Source organism: Macaca thibetana, chromosome 1, assembly GCF_024542745.1.
Source record: "Macaca thibetana thibetana isolate TM-01 chromosome 1, ASM2454274v1, whole genome shotgun sequence".
Classification (NCBI taxonomy): Eukaryota; Metazoa; Chordata; class Mammalia; order Primates; family Cercopithecidae; genus Macaca; species Macaca thibetana.
In genome coordinates this window covers 138082028-138102443 of record NC_065578.1, presented here as the reverse complement: position 1 = coordinate 138102443, position 20416 = coordinate 138082028, and the positions used below count along the sequence as shown (strand labels likewise).

The 20416-nt window shown below is 36.9% G+C and overlaps 1 protein-coding gene across 11 annotated transcripts in view; it reads left to right on the top strand.

Annotated features, from left to right (window-relative positions):
- Nucleotides 1-20416, top strand: part of DNAH14 (dynein axonemal heavy chain 14) — a 506458-nt gene that overhangs the window by 160642 nt on the left and 325400 nt on the right. For 10 of the 11 annotated variants that reach the window (XM_050760224.1, XM_050760215.1, XM_050760305.1 and 7 more), the window contains 5 exons: nt 1989-2160; nt 13454-13558; nt 13651-13769; nt 14990-15064; nt 19138-19225. In XM_050760224.1, coding sequence (XP_050616181.1) covers nt 1989-2160; nt 13454-13558; nt 13651-13769; nt 14990-15064; nt 19138-19225 — 559 coding nt within the window. Of the gene's footprint in view, nt 1-1988; nt 2161-13453; nt 13559-13650; nt 13770-14989; nt 15065-19137; nt 19226-20416 lie in introns of those variants that run through there. The other variant, XM_050760264.1, reaches the window with a different exon arrangement.

The following is a 20416-nucleotide window of genomic DNA, read 5'->3' as shown; positions in this document are numbered from 1 at the left end:
CTTATGGATGCAACAACGTTGAGCCTTAAGTTTAAACTTTAATACTACCTTTTACTAAAGATCAGAATCCTTGGCAAGAGCGTTCAAAGTGTCACTAAATGGTTCCTTTATAGGATTTTCTGAAGTTGAAAAAGATGTTTTCAACTATAGGATTCTTAAGGCATCTATATAATAGATCTAAAGAAACGAAAAAGTGGGTCTATAATGGATCTGCCTTTGAGTAATGGAGCAGGATGATGAGCCCTGATACCAGGGAAAAAGCATGAAGAAGAAGAATGGGACAAGAGATGCATTACAGGGGCAGACTATCTAAAGGGAATATATGAGAGTATAGAATGCAGTGCTGTTTACCAGAGCTCCAAACTAACTATGAGGGCTGTGCTAGGACATCCCAGAGACATTGGAAGGATACTTAAGAGAAGGTGAGACTGAAGTCTCCTCCTTGATAGGATTTTTGCTGAGCTACAGAAAACTTCTAGGTCCATCATGCAAGATAGGGAATGGGATAATAGTGGAAGGGTTCTTGGGAGATTTTGACATGTATTTCCCTAGAGTGTAGGGACATTAGAAACTAGCGCTTGCCTCTTCTCTGGAGAATTTTAAAGCAGCCTTTAATAACAGGGCAAGGAAGAAGTACAAGAATACATGGTTATCTTAGACCAGTGGTTTTCAACCAGAGGTGATTTTTTGACCTCTGGGGGACATTTCACAGTCTGGAAACATTTTTACTTGTCACAAGTGAGGGGATACTACTGGCATCTCATGGGTATAGGTCAGGATATTGTTGAACATTCTACAATGCACCAGAACCTCTCCCTACCCACAACCCCCCACACCAAACAAAGAATTATGTAGTCCAAAATGTCAACAGTGCAGAAACTGAGAAATCCTGACAGACATAGTAGGAGTTTCCAAGCTAGAGCCACCTTGGAAGATCTCCACCCCAAAATGGCAGAACAAGGGAGTCCCAGAAGTGTATTACTTAGAGCAGGAGCTTGAGGAATGGTTGTAAGAGGTCAGCTGGCAAGCGCCAAGAGGTTGTGATATAGAGGTTCCTGTTGGGGTGCTCTGAAATCTCCAGCAATGTAGCTTATGGATATCTGCCATGACAGAGGGCATGCAAGAGGCAAAAGAGGATTCAAAGTAACACTAGCTGAGTTAAGAAAAAAAAGTCCCTCTAAATTCCTCCCCTCTTCAACTTCAGAGCCAAGAGGAGTTTGAATCAGGTTGAGGCTAGGGTGGGAGAGAGGTAGGAAATATAGGTGAAGAGAAAAAAAGTGAAAGAATGCAACTATATAATTGTAGAAAATATCTCCCTCATTCAATTCCAATAACAGCAGAAACAAAACTAAATATATTAATGGTTTATCACCTCACATGTGGGTTTTGCTTCCCTTTTCCAAAGGGAGAAAATAATGATAGTATTCTGTAAAGGAAAATTTATATACCAAGGCTGACATGGCCCTTACATTTTCTTATCCTCTAAGATGAGATAACCATTAATAGAACTTCAGTGTTTTTATACATACCTCTATACTCTTGCTTCTAAGCTGAATGCCGTCTGTGTCTTCTATTCACATCAAAGCTCTATTCCTTTAAAACACAGATTAAATAGTGTCTTCTCCAAGAAGCTCTTGGCAGATACCATTTCTGCTCCAGAATGTCAGTAACCCTTTGTTTTATTACATTTCTTAGGACACAAATTATTTCTACTTACCTTACGTAGAATTTCTATATATCTGTCTTCCACTGTATACTAAGTATAATCTTGTTAAATGATGGTTGTTGTGTCTAATTTATCCATTTCTTACTATGTACATCACTTGTACATAATAGGCACTTAAAACCTATCTTTGATGATTTATCAATAAAATTTAACATCAAATGTTTTGTAACTCAAACAGTATTCCATGGCAATGCATTACATTATAGATTTTAATTATAGTGCCTTCAAAAAAATAAAATGACATCTAATTTTGTTTCTAAAGGCAACTCCCAGCAGAAACAGAACTTTTCTCTCAAGTGATTTCCATGTGGAAAAAGATAATGTCAAAAATACAAAACAAACAGAATGCTTTGCAAATAACCACTTCTGCAGGAGTCCTTGAAATTCTGCAAAATTGTAATATACATCTTGAACATATAAAGAAAAGCCTTGAGGTAAAACTATAGCAATTCTAAAGCAGTGAATCATTTAACAAAAGTAAAGTAAAAGTTATATAATGTAATCTACTGCAGAAGCTAATTCCAGTGCAGATTTTCTTTATTTTAGCTGCCAACAATTTTTTAAACTCTTAGTACCTATTAGAGTTAATAAAAATATTATCAAAAGGAAAAGTGTATGGACTAATCTAAATGACCATTGGCAAATTATCAAACTTTTGAATGCCCAGGTTCCCTTACCTTTTATTTTTATTTTATTTATTTATTTATTTATTTTTGACACGGAGTCTTGCTCTGTCGCCCAGGCTGGAGTACAGTGGCGCGATCTTGGCTCACTGCAAGCTTCGCCTGCCAGGTTCACACCATTCTCCTGCCTCAGCCTCCTGAGCAGCTGGAACTACAGGCACCCGCCACCACACCCGGCTAATTTTTTGTATTTTTAGTAGAGACAGGGTTTCACCGTGTTGGCCCGGATGGTCTCGGTCTCCTGACCTCGTGATCCGCCTGTCTCGGCCTCCCAAAGTGTTGGGATTACAGGCGTGAGCCACCACGCCCGGCCTTACGTTTTATTTTTCAAGAGAGATATCCTATCTTTTTTTTTAATATAAGACATGACTTCCTTCAGAAGGTTAATACTTTTTAAAAATATTGTTAGTTTTTAATTTTTGTAGATACATAGTAGGTGTATATATTTATGGGGTACATGAGATATTTTAATGCAGGCATACAATATAAAATAATCACATCAAGGTAAAAGGGGTATCCATAGCCTCAAGCACTTATCCTTTGTGTTAAAAATAATCCAATGATAATCTTTTAGTTATTTTTAAATGTAAAATTAAATTATTGGTGAGTATGGTCACCCCATTCAACTATCAAATACTAGACCTTATTCATTCTGTTTTTTGTACCCATTAACTATTTCTTCTTCTCTCTCTCCCATTCTCTCCACTACTCCTCCTATCCTCTGGTAATTATCCTTCTACTGTCTGTCTCCATGATTTCAGTTGCTTCAAATTTCAGTTTGAAATTTATTTGTGGGAATTTCAGTTCCCACAAATAAATGAGAACATATGAAGTTTGTGTTTTTGTGCCTGGCTTTTTTTTGCTTAACATAATGACCTCCAGTTCCATCCATGTTGTTGCAGATGACAAGATCTCATTCTTTTTTATGGCCGAATAATACTCCATTTTGTATATATACCACATTTTCTTTATCCATTCATCTGTTGACAGACACTTGGGTTGCTTCCAAATTTTGGTTATTGTGAATAGTGCTGCAATAAACACAGAGTGCAGATACATCTTCAATATACTGATTTCCTTCCTTTTGGGTATATACCTAACAGTGGAGTTGCTGAATCTTATGGTAGCTCTATTTTTGGTTTTTTGAGGAACCTCCAAACTGTTCTCCATAGTGGTTGTACTAATTTACATTCCCACAGTGTACAAGGGTTCCCTTTTCTCCGTATCCTTGCCAACATTTGTTATTGCCTGTCTTTTAGATAAAAGCCATTTTAACTGAAGTGAGATAATATCTCATTGTCACTTTGATTTGCATTTCCCTGATGATCAGTGATAATAAACACTTTTTCATATACCTGTGTGATGGTTAGTTTTGTGTCAACTTTACTGTATTAAAGGATGCAAAGTATTGTTCCTGGGTGTGTCTGTGAGGGTGTTGTCAAAGGAGATTAACATTTGAGTCAGTGGACTGGGAGAGCCAGATCCACTCTCAGTCTGGGTGGACACCATCTAATCAGCTGCCAGTGCAGCTAGGATAAAAACAGGGAGAGGAATGTGGAAGGACTAGACTGGCTGAGTCTTCTGGCCTTTATCTTTTTCCCTTGCTGGATGCTTCCTGCCCTTGAACATCAGACTCCAAGTTCTTCAGCTTTTGGACTATTGGACTTACACCAGTGGTTTGCCAGGGGCTCTCAGGCCTTCAGCCACAGACTGAAGGCTACACTGTTGGCTTCCCTACCTTTGAGGTTTTGGGACTCTAACTGACTTTCTTGTTTCTCAGCTTGCAGACGACCTATTGTGGGACTTCACCTTGTGATTTGTGTTAGTCAATACTCCTTAATAAACTCCCTTTCATATATACTTCTACCCAATTAGTCCCTTCCCTCTAGAGAACCCTAATACAACCTGGTAGGCATTTGTATGTCTTCTTTTGAGAAATGTCTGTTCAGATATTTTGCCCATTTTAAAATCAGATTATTAAATTACTATTACTTTTTTTCCTATAGAGCTGTTTGAACTCCATGTATATTCTATTAATAGTTATTAATCCCTTGTCAGATGGATAGTTTAAAAGTATTTTCTCCCATTCTGTGGATTGCCTCTTCATTATTTTGTTGATTGTTTCCTTTGTTGTGCAAAAGCTTTTTAACTTGATATGATCCCATTTGTCCATTTTTCCTGTGGTTGTCTGTGCTCATGAGGTACTACTCAAGAAATCTTTGCCCAGTCTAATATCCTGCAGAATTTCCACAGCATTTTCTTTTAGTAGTTTAATAATTTGAGGTCTCAGTGGTAAATCCATTTTAATTTGATTTTTGTATATGACAAAAGACAGGAGTCTAGTTTTATTCTTCTGCATATGGATATCCAATTTTTCCTGCACCTTTTGTTGAGGAAACTGCCCTTTTTCCAATGTATGTTCTTGGCACCTTGGTCAAAAATGAGTTCACTGTAGACGTTATGGATTTGTTTCTGGATTTCTCATTCTGTTCCACTGGTCTGTGTGTCTTTTTTTATGTGACTACTGTGCTATTTTGGTTACTGTAGTTCTGTGATACAGTTTAAAGTCAGGTAATGTGATTCTTCCAGCTTTGTTCTTTTTGCCCAGGATAGCTTTGGATATTCTGGGTCTTTTGTGGCTCAATATACATTTTACGATAGTTTTTCTATTTCTGTGAAGAATGTAATTGGTACTCTGATAGGGAGTGCATTGAATCTGTACATTGCTTTGAGTAGTGGGGACATTTTAACAATATTGGTTCTTGCAATTCATGAATATAGAATATCTTTCCATTTTTTGGTGTCCTCATCAATTTCTTGCATCAATGTTTTATATTTTTTACTATAGAGATCTTTCACTTCTTAGGTTGATTCCTAGGTACTTAATTTTATGTGTAGCTATTGTAAATGAGATTACTTTCTTGATTTTTTTTTCAAATTATTCACTCTTGGCATATAGAAAAGGTACTGATTTTTGTATGTTGATTTTTGTATCCTGTAACTTTACTTGTTTATCAGTTCTAATAGTTTTTTGGTGGAGTCTTTAGGTTTTTCCTAATATAAGATCATATCATCTGCAAACAAGGAGAGTTTGACTTCTTTTCCAACTTGGATGCCCTTTGTTTCTTTCTTTTTTCTGATTGCTCTAGCTAGGACTTCCAGTATTACGTTGAATAACAGTGGGGAAACTGGGCACCCTCTATGACCTTCCAGATTTAGAGAAAAGGCTTTCATTTTCTCCCCATTTAGTGTGATACTAGCTGTGAGTCTGTCATATGTGGCTTTTATTATGTTGGATATGTTTCTTCTATATTCAATGTTGAATTTAATCAAATGCTTTTTCAGCATCAATTGAAATGATCATATGGTTTTTGTTCTTTATTCTGTTCATATGATGTTTCACACTGATTTATTTGCATATTTTGAACCATCATTGCATAACTGGGATGAATCCCACTTGGTCATGATAAATGACCTTTTAAATGTGTTGTTGACTTTGGTTTGCATGCATTTTGTTGAGGATTTTTGCATCAATTTCCACCAGGGATGTGGGCCTGTAGTTTTCTTTTTTAATGTGTCTTTGTCTGCTTTTAGTATCAGGGTAATACTGACATCACAGAATGAGTTTGGAAGTATTCCCTTCTCTATTTTTGGAAGACATTTTGAGGATTGGTATTAGTTCTTCTCTAAATATTTGGCAAAATTCAGCAGTGAAGCATCAGGTCCTGGGCTTTTCTTTGCTGGGAGACTTTTTATTATAGCTTTAATTTCATTACTTGTTATTAGTCTGTTCAGGTTTTATATTTCTTCATGATTCAATCTTGGTAGGTCGTATGTGTTTAGGAATTTATCCATTCCTCCTAGATCTTCCAATTTGTTGGCATATAGTTGCTCATAGTAGTCTCTAGTGGTCCTTTGAATTTCTGTGGTAGTGGTTGTCATGTCTCCTTTTTTTTTTTTTATCTCTGATTGTATTTATTTGGGTCTTCTTTCTTTTTTTTTTCTTAGTCTGGCTAAAGGTTTGTCAGTTTTCTTTATTTTTTTTTTAAAAAACAACTTTTCATTTTATTCATCTTTTCTATAGTTTAATTTCATTTATTTCAGTTCTGATATTTATTTTCTTCTACTAATTTTGAGTTTAGTTTACTCTTTTCTAATTCTTTAAGATGCGTTGTCAGGTTATTTGAAGTTTTTCTACTTTTTTGACATAAACACATCTATAAACTCCCCTTTTGGTATATCCCATAGGTTTTGGTATGTTGTGTTTCTGTTATTATTTGTTTCAATAAATTTTCCAATTTTCTACTTAATGTCTTCATTGACACTGACATAGTCATTCAGGAGCATATGGTTTAAATTCCATGTGTTTGTAAAATTTCCGTAATTCTTCTTGTAATTGAATTCTAGTTTTATTCCATTGTGGTCAGAAAAGATACTTGGTATTATTTCAATGTTTTTGAATGTTTTAAGACTTATTTTATGGCTTAACATACCATTCCTTGAAAATGATCCATGGACTGAGTAGAATGTGCCTCCTGCAACCATTGGATGAAATGTTCTGTAAATATCTATTAGGTCCATTTGGTCTCTTGTGCAGATTAATTCCAATGTTTCTTTGTTGATTTTCTGTCTGGATGATCTGTCCAATGCTGAAAATAGAGTACTGAAGTCTCCAGCTAATGGAATGTGGTGTATCTCTCTCTTTAGCTCGAATAATATTTGCTTTATATATCTGGACCCTTCAGGGTTGGGTGCATTTGTATTTATAATTGTTATATCCTCTTGCTGAATTGACCCTTTTATCACTATATAATGACTTTCTTTGTCTTTTTATGGTTTTGTCATGAAATCTAATTTGTGTGATATAAATAAAGCTATTATTGCTCTTTTTTGGTTTCCATTTGCATGGACTATCTTTTTCCACCCTTTTCAGTCTATGTGTGCCTTTATAGGTGAAGTGTGTTTCTTATAGGAAGGAGATTATTGAGTCTTTTTTAAAATCTATTCCGCCACTCTATGTCCTATTGGAGAGTTTGGTCCACTTACATTCAATGTTATCATTGATAAGTAAGAACTTAGGCTTGTCATTTTTAAAATTTGTTTTCTGGTTGTTTTGTGGTCTTCTCTTCTTTCTTTCCTTCCCTCTTGTCTTCTTTTTAGTGAAGGTGATTTTCTTTGGTGACGTTTTGTAATTTATTGCTTTTTCTTTTTTATGTATCCATTTTATCTTTTTGGATTTGAGGTTACCACGAGGATTGCAAATAATATCATTTAACTGTTATTTTAAATTGGTGACAACATAACACTGATTGCATAAACAAACAAATGAGCAAAAACAAAGCTAATAAAAACTCTACACTTTAACTTTGTCCCCCTTTTTAACTTTTTGTTTCTTTCCATTTATACCATATTGTATGATCTATGTCTTGAAAGGTTGTTCTAGTTATTTTTTATTACTTTGTCTTTTAGCCTTTCTACTTAAGATATAGTAGTTTACACACCACAATTACAGCATTACAATATTTTATGTTTTTCTGATTGATGGACTGTCTTCAACATTTCTTGTATAACAGGTGTCATCTTGTTGAAATCCCTCAGCTTTTGTTTGTTTTGAAAATGTCCCCTTCCTGTTTGAAGGATATTTTGGACAGATATACTATACTAGGGTAAAAGCTTTTTTTCCTTCTGCAGTTCAAATAATTCATGCCACTCTCTCTTGGCCTGTAAGGTTTCCACTGAAAAGTCTACTGCAGGATATATTGGAGTTCCATTGTGTTTTATTTGTTTCTTTCCTCTTGCTGCTTTTAGGGTCCTTTCTTTATCCTTGAATTTTGGAAGTTTGAATATCAAATGCCTTGAGAAGAACCCCTCTTCTTTGGGTTACATCTGTTTGGTATTCTATAACCTTCTTGTACTTCAATACTGATATCTTTCTCTAGGTTTGAGAAGTTTTCTGTTATTATCCATTTCAACCCCTATCTTCATCTCTACCTTCTCTTTAAGGCCAGTAACTGTTAGCTTTCCTATTTTTAGGCTATGTTTTATTTTTCTAGCTGCTATTTTCTAGATCTTGTAGGCATGCTTTATTCTTTTTTATTCTTTTTTTCTGATGCCTCATCTGTATTTTTCAAATAGCCTGTCTTCAAGCTCATTAATTCTCTTCTGCTTGATCAATTCTGCTGCTAAGAGACTCTGATGCAGTCTTCAGTATGTCAGTTGCATTTTTCAAATCCAGAATTTCTGCTTTATTCTTTTCAGTTATATCAACTTCTTTGTTAAATTTATCTGGAAGGATTCTGAATTCCTTTTCTTTGTTATCTTTAATTTCTTTGAGTTTCCTTAACATAGGTATTTTGAATTCTCTACCTGAAAAGTCACATATCTCTGTCACTTTGGGGTTGGTCCCTGGAGCCTTATTTAGTTTATTTGGTAAGATTTTGTTTTCCTGGGTGGTCTTGTGGCTTTGTCGGTGTTGGCATTGAAGAGTTATGTATTTATTGTAGTTTTACAGTCTGGGCTTGTTTGAACTTACCATTCTTGGGCAGGCCTTCCAGGTATTTTAAGAAACTTGGTTGTTACTTTCTATGTTATTGCTCACTGCAGCTGTATTTTCATTAGGGGGTACCCAAAGCTCAGTAATGCTGTGATTCTTGCAGACATATAGAGGCGCCACCTTGGTGGTCTTGGATAAGATTCAGAAGAATTCTCCGGATTACCAAGCAGAGATTCTTATTCTCTTCCCTTACTTTTTCCCAAACAATGGAGTCACTCTGTGTGCTGAACTGCCTAGAACTGGTGGAGGGGTGACACAGGCATGCACGTGGCCACCATCACTGGAGCTGTGGTGGGTCAGACCTGAAGCCAGCACTGCACTTAGTCTTATGCAAGGCCCACTGTAATCACTGCTTGGCTACTGCCTATGTTTGCTCAAGGCCCTAGAGCTCTATAATCAGCAGGTAGTGAAGCCAGCCAAGCTTGTGTTGTTCCCTTAAGAGTAATGAGTTCCCCCTGGGCCCTGGGCAGTCCAGAGATGCCATCTGGGAACCAGTACCTATAGTCAGAAACCTTAGAAATATACTTCTCTATTCTACTACACCTGAGCTGGCACTCAAACCACAAGACACAGTCCTTCCCACTGTTCCTTTCCCTTTCCACAGGCAGAGGAGTCTTTCTCCATGGCCGTCACCACCACAGGTCCATAGGGAGTACTGCAAGGTACAGCTGATGTTCAGTTAAGCCCAAGGACTCTTTAGGTAACTTATAGTAAATGCTGCCAGGCTTTGGACTCACCCTTCAGGGTAGTGGACTCCATTCTAGCCCAGGGCAGGTCCAGAAATGCCATCCAAGAGGCAAGGCCTAAAATCAGAGACCCCAAGCGCCTGCTTGTAGCCGAGCTGGTACAAGCTGTAAGGCAAAGTCCACTTTACTCTTTCCTGTGCTTTTCTCAAGCAGAAGTCTTCCCTCCTAGCCAAAACAGCTGGGAACATGTTGGGTCACATGTGAAGCCAAGACTCTCAGAGTCTCACCCAAGGCCCATGGCATGTACCACCTGGCTACTGTTGCTGATTATTCAGAGCCCAAGAGCTGTTTAGTTAGCAGGTGATGAATCCTGCTAGGACTGGATCCTTCTGTTCAAGGCAGCAGGTTCCCTTCTGACCCAGAGTGTGTCTAGAAATGTCATCCAGGATCTAGGGCCTAGAATGGGGGACTCATGACTCTGCCAGGTGCCCTATCCTACTATGGCTGAGCCAGTATCCAAGTTGTAAGAAAAGTCCTCTTTAGTCTTCCCTCTCCTGTCCTAAAGTGGAGGTAAGGAGTCTCTTTTGGAGCTGGGAGCTGTGTTGCCTGGGGTTGGAGGAGAGGTGATGCAAGCTCTCCTTTAGCTGCTTCAGCTGGAGTCTCAATAGGTCATGTGTCCCCCTAGTCCACTGGCTCTGAGCCCAACATGGCACTAGGACTTGCCTAGGACTTGCAGTCTTTATGGCCTCTGCTGCCTTTCAAGTTTGTTTAGAACCCCAGAGCACTTTAGCCCACAGAAGCAAGGCTTACCAAAACTCAAGTGCTGACTGCCAGAATGGGTGATTACCCTCTGGCTAGGGCTGGTCTGAATGTTCCCTCTGTGGGCTTCAGCTGAGTTATGTGCAGTGTTGGCAGCACTGAGTTTCAATGCAAAATTCAACAGTCACTGTGCTCTCTCTCCCCCAAGCACACACATTCTCTCTCTCTGCTACATGTCCACCACAGGGAGTGGGGGAAGGGTGGCTTCGGCAATTCAAGACTGTTTTTCCTACTCTCTTAAGTGTCTCTTTCAGCAATATAAAGTTAAAACCAGGAACTATGAATGCTCACCTTTTTATGAAGATGCTTTTTTCATAGAGATAGTTGTTAAATGTGGTGTATCTGTGGGGAGCACAATCAGTGGAGGAGTCTATTCTGCCGTCTTGCCTTCCTTATCTTTAAGTGGGGAATAATGATAGTGCTACCTTGAAGGGTTTTGTGCTCACTGAGATGATGCATTTAAAGCATAAGTGCTGGCAAAAATAATTGCTTTTTCCCTAACAACGGAGTCTCTCTCTGTGTGCTAAGCTGCCTAGCGCTGGCGGAGGGGTGACACAAGCCCACTGTGGCCACCATCGCTGGAACTGTGGTGGGTCAGACCTGAAGCCAGCACAGCACTGAGTCTTGTGTAGGTTAACTATTTTTATTAGCACTATTAAGTTGATAAATTCTGCAAAAGTTGAAACAGAATGTTTTTATGAGTCTATAAATTAAATTACTGATTCCATATATTTATACATTGTCAGAACATTAAAGTATAAGCTAGACATGTATCCTAAAATACTAGATTTTAATTTTTGAGATTTGTGGTGTGCATATTCACTTTACTTCATGAGCCAAGATTTTTATTCAGGCATTAATTGGTTTTGCTTACTGAACACAAGTAACAGTGGTTGTGATGAGCCCTCTTAAACAACTATAGGCAATCACAGCCTATACAAAATTTTCTGCCCATATAGGCCCTCTTTTATTGAAATCTGCACTCTGGAACAAGCATAAGGGGCTGCAGCCAGATTGATTCTGGTTAATAAAAGCCGGTTTACCAAATCATCATTGAGATAAGCCTTCCAGATATTTCTAGCACATCTTTAGACTATTACTGAGGATCATGACAAACCAATAGCTTTCCATTTATTCATGTATTGAGCACCATTTTGTATCAGGCACTGCTGCTATGTGCTGGTACTACAAAGATGAAAGAAGTATTCCCTACTATTACAGAACTCAAAATCTATTTTAGGAGACAAAAAAAGTAAGGAGATATTACAATGTGATGTATGCTATGATGGGTTGGATAGTATGGCCATATCAAAGAGTACAAATTAACCCAGCCTGGGAGCAATGATAACTGGCCTTGGTCTTGAAAGAAATATAGGTGTTAGATAGGTAAAAGAGTTAGATTAGAGGAGGATGGGTAGCTGGGAAGAGTATTTTAGGCAAAGGTAAAAAGTACAAAGACATGGAGCCATGAGCGGGTATGGCACATTCTGGATTTGTAAGCAGAATGGTACAGATAAAACAGGTTGCAAATGGGAAAGTGGTGAAAGATGAGATTCTCCAGTCAAGCAGAGGACAGAGGGTGAAGGGCCTTGAATATCACAATGAGTTTTTACTTTTATGATAGCCACTGAAGAATTTTAAATAAGAGAGTGAAATAATTAAATCAGAAATATATCTCTGGAAAGAAGCATAGAGGGGATTGGGGACAATGAGAATAGATGCTTAAAAATCAGTTAAAAGACTAGAAATACTGGAGGCTAAAGTAAGGCCATGAGGAAGATGAAAGAAGGTAGAGCTTGGAGCATCAGATAGGCAGTAGAGAATAAAAGAAAGAGGTCCCGGGTTATGCCTAGATATGTTTGGTTCATATTGAAAATCTAATACTTATGGGACATTCAAGTGAACATCTTCAATTAGCAATTGGGTATGTAGATCCAGGGCAGAGAGAAGTAATCTGAGCTGAAGAGCAAGTATGTCTGTATCAAATAGCTCAAGAAGAGCATAATGAGTAGGAAAAGTGATGGGGTTGAACTCAACAGATGTCAGCATTAAGATGTATGGGTCAAAGAGGGACTTTTGATGGAAAATAATAAGATGTAGCTGAGGGGTGAAAGAGAGTGAAATTTCAGAAGTCAAAATGAAGGACAGAGTCAACAGAATCAAATGCTATGGAAATACCACGTAACACAAGGACTGAAAAGCTCCCAGTAAATTTGTAATAGTCAGAGCCAGGTGGCAGAACACAAGGCGACTGAGAGATACAAACAATCTGACTTCACAAGTTCTTTTCAAGAACTTCGTGGAGAGAAGACAAGCAAGTAGACAGTAGCTATAGGAGAACAAAAGGAGATGGAGGGTTTCTTATATTGTTATAATGAGAGAAATTTAGGGGGAGGCCTATTGCAAGGGAGAGATTGAAGTTACAAGAGAGTAATAAATAAATCAAGAGTATCTTAGTCTGGCATAAGTTAATGGGTATCTCTTCCTCTGAAAAGAAGGGAAGGATTGAGACTGGTGTTAATGCCTCTGAGTTGTAGAAAGGAGTGAGAAATGTAGAAATTCTCTGTACAGTGAATGTAATCTGTGATATGGTAACTTAGTCTATAAAGTGGTAACTCCACCTATAGGGAAATAAGAGCAGAAAGTCAGAAGTATGGGAAAGCAATGTTGATAAAACCAAAATACAATACTTTATTATTGATCAAGAATAAAATGGTATATGTGTGTCTAAGGGTGAGATTTTCTTGTTTATTTGGGTTGTAGCTTCATTTGTTTTAGTTTAGCTTTATTAAACTTTTTTTTTTTTTTTTTTTAGCAATTTAAGTATCAGTTTCGTTAAGCATGGAATGTTATTTTGACTGATACTACCATATATACTATAACTAATATTGTGACTTTTGTTTATAAGTATAGGTCAAAATGAGGATGTAATTCATATCATGATTAAATATATATTCTGAATTGCATTTCTTTTGATTCTGGACAGGATTACCTTGAAGTTAAAAGATTAATTTTCCCAAGATTTTACTTTCTTAGCAATGCTGAACTTCTTGATATTCTAGCTGATAGCAGAAATCCTGAGTCTGTACAGGTAATAACATATTTCTCTGCTCAGCAATATTATATTAGCAATAGTCAGATCACAATTCAATAATATTACTGACATTTGTTTCTGGTTCACAGCCTCATCTTGTGAAATGTTTTGGAAATGTAAAACAATTATTGATATGGAAACAAGACATTGGCCCTCCTGCTGTAAAAATGCTAATATCTGCTGAAGGGGAAGGTCTCGTGCTGCCAAAGTATGATAAATGTTACAAACTGTTTAGATCCTATACAACCTCATTATTTAAAATCTCTGCTTTGAAATTTTTGATATATTATAAAAGTGCGCTAAGCAAACTATTTCTTCAAAGATTATATCCTTATGTAAATATACTTTTGCCTTTCCATATTCCCTACAATACATAATCTCACCTTTGCTCTAATTAAAGGTTGAGAAAGTAGTCTTCAAACTCCCGGGTGCATTCTAATTTGTGCTTACGTTTGATTCTGTCATTAAATTCTGCCTTAAGTTTCCTACTCTCTTTTTAGTGCTTTCCCCCTTTTTGGTTTTATTATATGAATATAGATAAGAAGAAAATTTGCTATTTGGAGTTGTTGATGCAACTCCCACTACTGCTTCTGCTGATCTCTGGTTTCATTATGGTCTGCTCCCAGGCAATAAAGACAAACTAGGTCCTTCCATTACACTAATTCAATTTGCCAGCCCCAGCAAGGGCTCTCTAACCTTTGGCAAGTGGTCCTGATGTAAGTTGATTTTTTTAAAAAATGCTGTGCCCAACCCTTCTTATCTACCAAAATCCCTATTCCAACCCTGCTGTTTAAAAGATCCAGTGAGGAAGGCTGGGTGCAGTGGCTCACTCCTGTAATCCCAACACTTTGGGAGGCTGAGGCAGGTGAATTACCTGAGGTCAGGAATTTGAGACCAGCCTGACTAACATGGTGAAACCCCATCTCTACTAAAAATACAAAAATTAGCTGAGCATGGTGGCAGGAGCCTGTAATCCCAGCTACTTGGGGCGCTGAGGCAGGAGAATCATTTGAACCCAGGAGGTGGAGGTTACAGTGACCCAAGATGGCACCATTGCACTCCAGCCTGGGCGACAGAACAAGACTCTCTCTCTCAAAAAAAAAAAAAAAAAAAAAAAAAAAAAATTCCAGTGAGGAATCCAAAACTGTTTTATAACACAATTTGTTTATCTTGTAAATACCATTTTACATGAAACTTATTTATTGTGTAAATTCATGATTTTGATATCAGAATTTCCTAAAGCATGTTCATATGTTTTCTGCATAGTTTTCTAAATTAAGATCTAGAAAACCCAAAAGGCAGTAGTAGTCCTTTGGCCCATGAATATTATTAAAGTATATAGAAAATTTAGTCTACAGGCTTGTCAAAGGACTGAAACATGAATTAAAAAATAATTCTTCATGATATTACTTTTGAAACTAATTTTAGGAAAATTCGTGTAAGAAGCGCTGTAGAACAGTGGCTGGTAAATGTAGAAAAAAGCATGTTCGATGTGCTAAAAAAGTAAGTACAATTTTCAAATCCTAAAATTATATATTATATATATCTATATAATGATGATGGCACATGATGACTAAATGGAAAATAATCGCTTTTACAGTGTAACTGTCAGTTTGAGAGTGTTTACATGGACATCCTTCAGATGGCTGTTGTGTACATTGTGATTCAGCTGTATCAGGAAACTGTTCAGGATCTGAACTCTGCTCAGTAGGGCTCCCATTTCAGCACACCTCTCCACTTTGCATTTTGGTTCTACTTTTACTTCCTAGGATTGTTTACTTGGTTTAGTCTTTCTAACATTCTCCTTTTCATATTTAAGTCTATCATTGCATCTGTTTAGAATGAAGGAAAAAACCTCAGAGTGTGAACTTTTAAAACTAACTTGACTAGAACTGTTATATTGTATTTCTAATTATTCATTGTTGGTTGTAGAAAGGCTATTGACTTTTAGGTTTTCATATCTATAGTTGTTAATATTATTCTGAAGGCCAATACAAGGTTTCTAGAGCAGAGAAGATTATTATTTACTTACATAAATAACCATTCTGGCTCTCCTTTTCCTCAACTCTTGTAACCACCCAGTGGGTTCACCTTGCTTGCTGCCTGGACGGAGCCAATTTATCAAGACAGGGGAATTGCAATGGAGAAAGAGTAATTCACACAGAGCCAGCTGTGTAGGAGACCGGAGTCTTATTATTAATCAAATCAGTCTTCCAGAGAATTCAGGGATCAGAGTTTTTAAGGATAATTTGGCAGGTAGGGGCTCCGGAAGTGGGGAGTGCTGATTGGTCAGGTTGAAGATGGAGTCCTAGGGGGGTCAAAGTGAGCTTTTCTTGCTGTCTTCTGTTCCTGGATGGGAGCCCAGAACTGGTTGAGCCAGATTACTGGACTGGGTAGTATCAGCTGATCCATCAAGTGCAAGGTCTGCAAAATATCTCAAGCACTGATCTTAGGTTTTACAATAGTGATATTATTCTCGGGAACAATTTTGGGAGGTTCAGACTCTTGCAGCACGAGGCTGCATGACCCCTAAACCATAATTTCTAATCTTGTAGATAATTTGTTAGTCCTACGAAGGCAGACTGGTCCCTAGGCAAGACAGGAGTCTTCAGGAAAGGGCTATTGCCGGTTTTGTTTGAGTCAAATTATCAACTAAATTCCTTCCCAAGATTGGTTCGGCCTACACCCAGGAATGAACAAGGACAGTTTAAGGGTTAGAAGCAAGATGAAGTTAGTTGCGTCTGATCTCTTTCACTGTCATAATTTCCTAAGTTACAATTTTTGTAAATGCAGTTTCAAACTTATCCCTGGGGTGATGTGATAACAACCAGAGTTATCTTGTATGTAAAGAGAGACTTCTGTAGGCAAGAAACCCTGAAAAAATGAATCTAGGCATTTAAGTAAAAAAGACAAGCAGTTTTTCAATTGTCCTGGGATTTTTCTGGTTAGGCAATTACATCATTTCCTGATAATGATAGTCCTATCTCTTCCTTTGCAATTCTTTTTAAAATGCCATTTTTCATGTTGTTTTAGATGCAAATTTTATTTAACATTGAAAAGTACAACTGACATATTCCTTTTTTTTTCTTAATTTATTGGAAAAGCTTCTAGTGTTTGACCATAATGCATAGGTTTCTGGAATATACACCTCATCAAACTAAAGATATTTCATTCTATTCGTAGTTTGCGGAGTTTTAAAGAGATTTAATGTACTTTTAATTTGTAATTGAGAAATAACAATTGTATCTATTATGGCATACATTGTGCTGTTTTGATACATGTTGTTTTGATACATATATACAATGTAAAATGATTGATTCAAGCTAATTAATATACTCATCACCTCACATCCTTATTTTTTGTGATGAAAACATTTCAAGTTTACTTTTAGCTATTGCAAAACATACAATACATTATTATTAACTATAGTGACCTGCTGTGCAGTAGATCACTAAAATTTATTCCTAGTCTAACTGAAACTTTGTATCCTTAGACTAACTTCTCCCCTTTCTTCACCCCTCCCCACTTTAACCCTCTGATTAACACCATTCTACTCTCTGCTTCTGTGAATAGAGAATGTTTTTTAGATTCTACATGTAAAAGAGATCATACAATATTCATCTTTCTTGGCCTGGCTTATTTCACTTAGCATGCATAATGTCCTCCAGGGTTATCTATGTTGTCACAAGTGATAGAATTTAGCTCTTTCTTTGGGAGGCCGAGGTGGGTGGATCCCCTGAGGTCAGGAGTTTGAGATGAGTCTGGCCAACATGGTGAAACCCTGTCTCTACTAAAAATACAAAATTTAGCCTGGCACAGTGATGGACACCTGTAGTCCCAGCTACTTAGGAGGCTGAGGCAGGAGAATCCCTAAAACCCAGGAGGCGGAGGTTGCAGTGAGCTGAGATTGTGCCACTGCACTCCAGCCTGGGTGACAGAGCAAGACTCCATCTCAGTAAATTGAGAATGTACAGGTACATTCATCAAATGTAACAGATCACTGGCAGTACTTTATCTTACCAGAAAACATCAATAGAAGATTTTTATACTCCTAAGTCATAGTTCTCACCTGGCTGAGTGATTGTCAGACATTAACTGTAAGATGTTTTCTGATTTCATAAAGATTAAAATGTAGAAAAAAATTTCTGTCTTAGAATTGATGAAGTAATTATTTTAAAGTTTTCTTCCCTCTCCTTTTATTTTAAAGTTAGTACTGCTTTACTTTAGTTTGGGGCTAGGGACTTGTGTTCTTTTTGATGGTACTAGTTTTTCTAAAATATCTGGTCATTCTTAGTTATCTTTTCATATTTGTACTGGTGTGTCCCTCTTCTAAAAGCAAATACTAGTTTCTGACTACAACAACCTATATGCTGTGGTTGCAGATGACAAGCAGGGCATGTGGAAGGACCTAGTCTGTGAGTAACTTGCCTTTCAGTGCATGAAGTTCCTTCCCATTTCTCCTCGAGGTCACAAACTACTTGTGACACTGTACTGTGCCTCTAGGTCAGCACGTTTTAAATATTCCATATACTTATATCAGTGCAAGTGTGCAGTAAGATCTTCATTAAAATATTTTGTCAAAAGAGAAATGTAACTATATGTTGTTTGAGATATGTATAACAATGTGACAAAAAAAGTTATGAATAAAAGTCATAAGGATTTTTCATGGAACTGCCAACAAAAAGTGTTTAAAAATAAAATTAAGTGTCAAAGGTATTAAATAAAATAAAAAATCATTTGTAATTGATGGAAGAGACATTTCCCACTGACACTGCTTTGAAATGTATAAAAAGTTATAGACATATTTCTCCTCATCAGTAATGATAAATAAGAAAACAAAAATAGCATTTGCAAGCATAACAAAAATTAAAAGGTTCAGTACCTCATTTCAAATATTCATATATATTCTAAATGAATTTTAGAGTGATACATAAAAAAGAAAGCCAAATTAGAAGAAAATAAAATGAAATTTAGTGTTGAGAATTTCTAAGAGATACAGTGTCAATGATTTAAAAATATATATATCATTGACCGATTTGACTATAAGGAAACTTAAAACTCCACATGGAAAAAAAATGACAACATTGAAACCTATATACTGTTGGTGCATATACTGTTGTCTTAAATAAAATTGTCTGGATATTTTTCATGAATCCTATTCTGTCCATTATAATTAATTTTAAAAACTAAATACAGGGCTTTACTGTTAAAACTCATCTGGTAGTTTCAGCCAAGTATTCCATTTTGTAGAAATTATTTCAAATATAGATTTTGTCATAAATACTACTAGCAATTCAGAGCTAATATGTGTCATCTCTTTGTGTACATTTTTACCATCTCAGAAACTCAGTGGCCTTATTAGAAAAGTGCAGATAAACTCAAAAAGGAATTTAAGGAATATGGATTATGCTTGAATTAAGGCTCTGTTACCTTTATTTGGTCTGATTTCTACATTAGAACAAAGAAATCAAAGATCTTAAAGGAAAACTCCCCTGTGACCTTGTTATGCTTGGTCATTAAATGGCCACGATCAATGATTAGGTATAAATAACATAAATAAATTGTTTAATTTATAGATTTTTAAGTCAAGGGATTGAAGACTGGAACTGCCGGACGTTTTCCCAATGGGTGTTATCTCATCCAGGACAAGTGGTACTTACTGTGGTAAGTTAATGCTGCCTTGATGTATGTATACAGGGACACCTTGGAGATATTGCAGGTTCAATTTCAGACCATTGTAATAAAGAGGCTATTCCAATAAAGTGAGTCACATGAATTTTTTTCCCTAGGGCATATAAAAGTTATGTTTACACTATCCTGTAGTCTGTGTTTTTTTTTTTTTTTTTTTTTTTCCTGTCACCCAGGCTGGAATGCAGTGGTACAATCTCAGCTCACTGCAACCTCCGCCTCCCAGGTTCAAGTGATTCTGCTGCCTCAGCCTCCTGATTAGCTGGGACTACAGGTGTGCACCACCATGCCTGGCTAATTTTTGTATTTTTAGTAGAGATGGGGTTTTACAATGGTGGCCAGGCTGGTCTTGAACTCCTGACCTCAGATGACTTGCCCACCTCAGCCTCCCAAAGTGCTAGGATTACAGGAGTGAGCCACCATGCCTGGCCTCCTGTAGTCTGTTAACTGTACAATAACGTTATGTCTAAAAAATGTGCATGCCTTAATTAAAAATGCTTTGTTACTGAAAAATGCTAACAATCATCTGAGCCTTCAACAATTCATAATTTTTTTGCTGTTGGAGGGTATTACCTAGATTTTGATGGTTGCTGACTGATCAGGGTGGTGGTTGCTAAAGGTTAGGATGACTGTGGCAATTTCTTAAAATTAGATAATAATGAAATTTGCCACATGGCTTGACTCTTCCTTTCCCAAAAGATTTCTTTGTAGCGTGTGATATTTTCTGCTAGCACTTTACCCACAATGGAAATTCTTTCAAAATTGGAGTCAGTTCTCTCAGACTCTGCCACTGCTTTATCAACTAAGTTTACATACTATACTAAATCCTGTTTTGTCATTTCAATAATGTTCACAGCAACTTCATTAGGAGTAGATTCTGTCTCAAGAAACAACTTTCTTTGCTTATCCATAAGAGGCAACTTGTCTTCCATTCAAGTTTTGTCATGAGATTGCAGCAATTCCGTCATTATCTTCAGGCTCCACTTTTAATTCTAGTTCTCTTGCTATTTCCACCACATCTACAGTTACTTCCAGTGAAGTGTTGAACCCCTTAAAGTCATCCATGAGAGTTGGAATCAACTTCTTTCAAAGTCCCACTAATGTGGCTATTTTGACCTTCTTCTATGAATCATGAATGTTCTTAATGGCATCTAGGATGGTGAATGC